The sequence below is a fragment of the Sardina pilchardus genome, chromosome 4 (genome assembly GCF_963854185.1).
Source record: "Sardina pilchardus chromosome 4, fSarPil1.1, whole genome shotgun sequence".
In the NCBI taxonomy this organism is placed as follows: domain Eukaryota; kingdom Metazoa; phylum Chordata; class Actinopteri; order Clupeiformes; family Clupeidae; genus Sardina; species Sardina pilchardus.
This window is the reverse complement of record NC_084997.1, coordinates 37,024,555-37,029,554: the sequence shown is the minus strand read 5'-3', so window position 1 is coordinate 37,029,554 and position 5,000 is coordinate 37,024,555. Positions and strand designations below refer to the sequence as shown.

The 5,000-nt window shown below is 43.0% G+C and overlaps 1 protein-coding gene across 1 annotated transcript in view; it reads left to right on the top strand.

The window, feature by feature from the left end:
- LOC134077941 (integrin alpha-M-like) overlaps nucleotides 1–5,000 on the top strand; it is a 40,765-nt gene that overhangs the window by 3,790 nt on the left and 31,975 nt on the right. Inside the window, exons 4-9 of the mRNA XM_062533578.1 lie at nucleotides 298–416; nucleotides 1,311–1,453; nucleotides 2,309–2,459; nucleotides 2,721–2,865; nucleotides 3,099–3,143; nucleotides 3,802–4,217. Of these exons, the coding sequence (XP_062389562.1) occupies nucleotides 298–416; nucleotides 1,311–1,453; nucleotides 2,309–2,459; nucleotides 2,721–2,865; nucleotides 3,099–3,143; nucleotides 3,802–4,217 (1,019 nt within the window). The remainder of the gene's footprint in view (nucleotides 1–297; nucleotides 417–1,310; nucleotides 1,454–2,308; nucleotides 2,460–2,720; nucleotides 2,866–3,098; nucleotides 3,144–3,801; nucleotides 4,218–5,000) is intronic.

Below are 5,000 nucleotides of genomic sequence, written 5' to 3'. Positions count from 1 at the left end.
CCCGGAATGCCCACAAGAAGAGTCCAAACCCCGCCAAATAAATATAATCAAAGTTTGGCCCTGTACAGGCCGCGCTGGTCAATCCAAATACTCCCATTTTAATTTTCAGCGCTCAAAAACATCCACGCTCTGGGATCAATCACTCAATCAATCAAAACCTCACCACATCAGCAGGTAGTCACTGATGTAGCCACAATCATTGTCCATGTCATCACCTCCGCACTGTCAATCATAAATCCAAACATCTGCAAAAGTGTTAAGACATCAAAATATAACAATAGCATGTTTCCTCTTCAGCGGCTGCAGATGTTGTCTTCTTACTGGATGGATCTGGGAGTGTGAGGGCAAAGCAGTTCTCGGTCATGAAAACCTTTGTGAAAAATTTGACCAGAAGTCTCTTGGAATTCAACACCTCAGTGAGTCTGACGTATCATTCAATATTATTGATAGTTCAAGAGCTAGTTCAAGTTAAATTTGAGAAATTCAGTCTGTTCTGTTATACAAGATATTGACAGCTGATGAAAAGAATTCTGGACATGCCAGGCTAGTGAACAAATGTAAAAACTGAATCTCTTGTAGTGTGTTTCATGATATTTAATAAAAACAATATCTATTTTTTATTTTGCTATTCTTATTAAAAGATTAAAATTAAGCTTTTATTTGCTTAAAACGATGACGAAAATTGCATTGGCATAAGCAATTGATATTGCAAACAGAGCTTACTAAAACTTTAAGGAGCCTCTGTTTTTGAATATTATGACTTATTGTAGAACATTGTATTGTGTTACTATAACTATTATTATAATTGCATATTATATTCAAATATGCCAATTGTTGTGCAGTTGTATTTTTTTTTAATCCTTTGTATATAATCAGCAGTGTTTTTAAAGGTTTGGCCATATATACACATTATATAGTAAGTCATGGAAATTCAGGGTTTATGTGAGGGAAAAGTCATGGAATTTTACATTTTACATACTTAGAGTGGGAACCCTGTATGTAGGTTGGAGCTTAGAGAATTCATTGCTGAGGCTTTCAATTCCATTGCCTGGTAAACTTGGGTTGTGGTACTGAGACTGCCCGGTAAACTTGGGTTGTGGTACTGAGACGGAGGGCTGTTGCCATGCACCAGGTGGCCTTTGTCTAATTTATTTTGGAAGTTTTGGTGAAGATGGCCTTAATTTCAGAATCTGTGAGTGAGCAATATTAATTCACTATGAATGAAGTAAACAGTCCAGATATCTATGTACATTTCCTGAAGACATTATGCCATCTGCTGAGCATGTTACTGTATGTTTTGGTCTCTGCAGTTTGCCTTTGCACAGTACTCCATAGAAACCATCATCCATGTGAACTTTCATCAGTTCCAGAGAACAGGATGGGAAAACCAGGTGGACAGTATCAGCCAGAGAAGAGGACGCACATATACTGCTGATGCTATCAAGACAGTTGTGTAAGTCTTACATGCAGATTTGTGTAGTCTGGCCGAAGACCTTTATCTGTTTCAACTGCCCTGTTAAAGGCACCGTCAGTGGTTCAGTTCCTTACCTGTATCACTTACTATGACATTCAGCGAATATCTCCTCACAAACCACTTTCTCTCCTTTCCGTGAATATCTCCTCACAATCCACTTTCTCTCCTTTCCGTGAAGGCACTTAAAAAAAAAGAAAAGAAAAAACAGTGAGCCCGATTCAGCTGTTCCAGCCAAACACCAAAGGAGACAAGAGTTTGGGGAAATGAGGGAAACTGTCTATTTTAAGACTAATTATATAAGACAAATTTGTTTAATGCTCTGGCAGCCTAATCTGCTTTTTTTTTTTTTTTTTTTAAAGGAGATCTCTGGTCATATTTAACATGCAGTAGAGTCCTGACTACCTGCACAAACCCTGGATTTATACTGTGTCTTCAAAGTTACTGAGTTGAACACACATTCTAGTGTCATGAGGCCCCTCTTCATGTTGCACAACACTTGCACTTGTAATTGACATTTTGAGTCTGTTAAGAGGCACAAAGGCACAGTTTAAGAAATGTTCCTGACCTATAGTTCTCTGTGACCTTGAGCAACAGGACTCTATGTTAAAAATGGCAGGAGATGACCACTGACAAAACCTTTACACTCCTCCAGGCTTTCACTTCAGACTTTATCTACTTTTCCATACTGTAGAACAACTGTTAAAGTCATCTGCATTTGGATTTGAAATGTAGTCATTTATCTGTTATGAGCTGAATGATGTATCTCTGCCTGTTACAATAGCACAGTCTATGATAATTTGAGGTATATATCCTGAATCTATAATGTTTATACAGGGAAGAGCTGTTTGATTCTTCTGCTGGAGCGAGACCTGATGCCCATAGGATCCTCATTGTCCTCACAGATGGGAAATCCGATGATGCTTCAAGCTATCCCAATGTCACGGCACAGGCTGATGGAAAAAACATTACTAGATATGCTATTGGGGTATGAAGTGTTTTGTTATTCGTATCCATTGTTCCTTAAAGCACATTACAGACTGTATTTGGACTCACACTTGATTCCATGAGCTTGGTGTTGGTAACACCTAGCACAAAGAGACTTTTAGAAACGTTTACTTTTTATATTATTTAATATATAATATTGATTCTTAAAATCCAACATCGGACGTGTGTGGGTGTGATGTGCAAGATCTTGCCAGGTAGTTTCCTTGAACTTGAGAAGCTAATTATCTTCCTTATGTGGCAGATTGGAGGTGCCTTTAGCAGTCCGTCAGCACAAGAAGAGCTCAGGTCTATTGCATCATCACCAGACCACGTGTTTAAGGTGGACAGCTTTGAGGCACTGGACAACATCAGCAGCAGACTGGTGAAGAGTATCGTGTTCACAGAAGGTCTGCAGAACGCGTTCATTAGAATTTACAAATAGACTTGCCAGCAAAGAATGAAATATGCTTAATTAGCCAGGTATTTGGTGTAACAACAATGAGCTAACTAGTAACAGTGCATGAAAACTGCGCTGACTGCTGAGAGCCATGTCTCTGTGTCTTTTTCATGCATTTATCATTTGTTGCACACACACACAGGCCATGGTGTTCTCTACATCTTAAAGTGTTTGTGTTCACAGACTCCTCCCTTCTCTGCCATCCTCTTCCCTTCAACTACACTCTGCGTGAGTTCATCCCCATACATCACTGTTAATGTTACATGTTAGCTTCTCATAGATAATCATCCCATACTGTACATCTCCATTAACATTACATATGAGCTTCACGTAGCTAATCACCCCATTCACCTCTATTACTGTAATATTACATATTAGCTCCACATAGCTAATCACCTTTACCCGTACTCATTACACAGCTTATCACCCCATTCACCTCTATTACTGTAATATTACATATTAGCTCCACATAGCTAATCACCTTTACCCGTACTCATTACATAGCTAATCACCTTTACCCGTACTCATTACACAGCTAATCACCTTTACCCGTACTCATTACACAGCTAATCACCTTTACCCGTACTCATTACACAGCTAATCACCTTTACCTGTACTCATTACACAGCTAATCACCTTTACCCGTACTCATTACACAGCTAATCACCCCATTCACTTCTATTAGCATCACAAAGCTTTCCCATAAACCTATATCAGAGTTGTTTCTGCATTAAACACACAAGCTGGAATTCAGGGCATGCGTGCTGAGTTGATACTGTGTGTGTGTGTGTGTGTGTGTGTGTATTGTGTCTGTGTGCATTGTGTGTGTGTGTGTGTGTGTGTGTGTGTGTGTGTGTGTGTGTGTGTGTGTTGTGTGCCCCTGCAGATGGCCTGGTGTTTGTCCCAGAGCGGATGTCCTGGGTTGAGGCCCTGCACCACTGTGCTGAGAGGGGCTCCAGGCTGCTGCACATCCTGGACAGCTGCACCCAGGTCCGTGTGGAGGAGCTGCTGGCGATGGTGGCTCTCCACCGGGGCTGCGTGGAGAAGGCCTGGGTGGGCCTGGAGCGCTGCATGATCAACCCCCACGCCCCCTGGGAGTGGAGCGGAGGAGCCGTGGTGGGGCACTACCAGCGCTGGAGCCCCAGCTTCCCCCACAAGCCCTGCTGCTTCCACTGTGGCCAGCTGCTGCAGGAGGGGGCAGCCCCGGGCCAGGAGCACCGGACCTACCGCTGGCAGGACGCCTGCTGCCGGGAGAAACTGCCCTTCATCTGCGCACCTGCTAATGGCACTCAACCATGCCAGGTGAACTCACCTGTTACCAGCACTGATAATACTGACAGGTGAACTCACCTGCTAATGGCACTCAACCATGCCAGGTGAACTCACCTGTTACCAGCACTGACAATACTGCCAGGCGAACTCACCTGTTACCAGCACTGATAATACTGCCAGCTGAACTCACCTGTTAATGGCACTCAACCATGCCAGGTGAACTCACCTGCTAATGGCACTCAACCATGCCAGGTGAACTCACCTGTTACCAGCACTGATGATACTGCCAGCTGAACTCACCTGTTAATGGCACTCAACCATGCCAGGTGAACTCACCTGCTAATGGCACTCAACCATGCCAGGTGAACTCACCTGTTACCAGCACTGATGATACTGCCAGCTGAACTCACCTGTTAATGGCACTCAACCATGCCAGGTGAACTCACCTGCTAATGGCACTCAACCATGCCAGGTGAACTCACCTGTTACCAGCACTGATAATACTGCCAGATGAACTCACCTGTTACCAACACTGATAATAATGCCAGGTGAACTCACCTGCTAATGGCACTCAACTATGCCAGCTGAACTCACCTGTTACCAACACTGACAATACTGCCAGGTGAACTCACCTGTTACCAACACTGACAATACTGCCAGGTGAACTCACCTGTTACCAACACTGACAATACTAACAGATGAACTCACCTGTTATAAACACTGACAATACTAACAGGTGACCTCACCTGTTACCAACACTGATAATACTGCCAGGTGACATCATCACCTGTTATAAACTCACACATCTGCCAG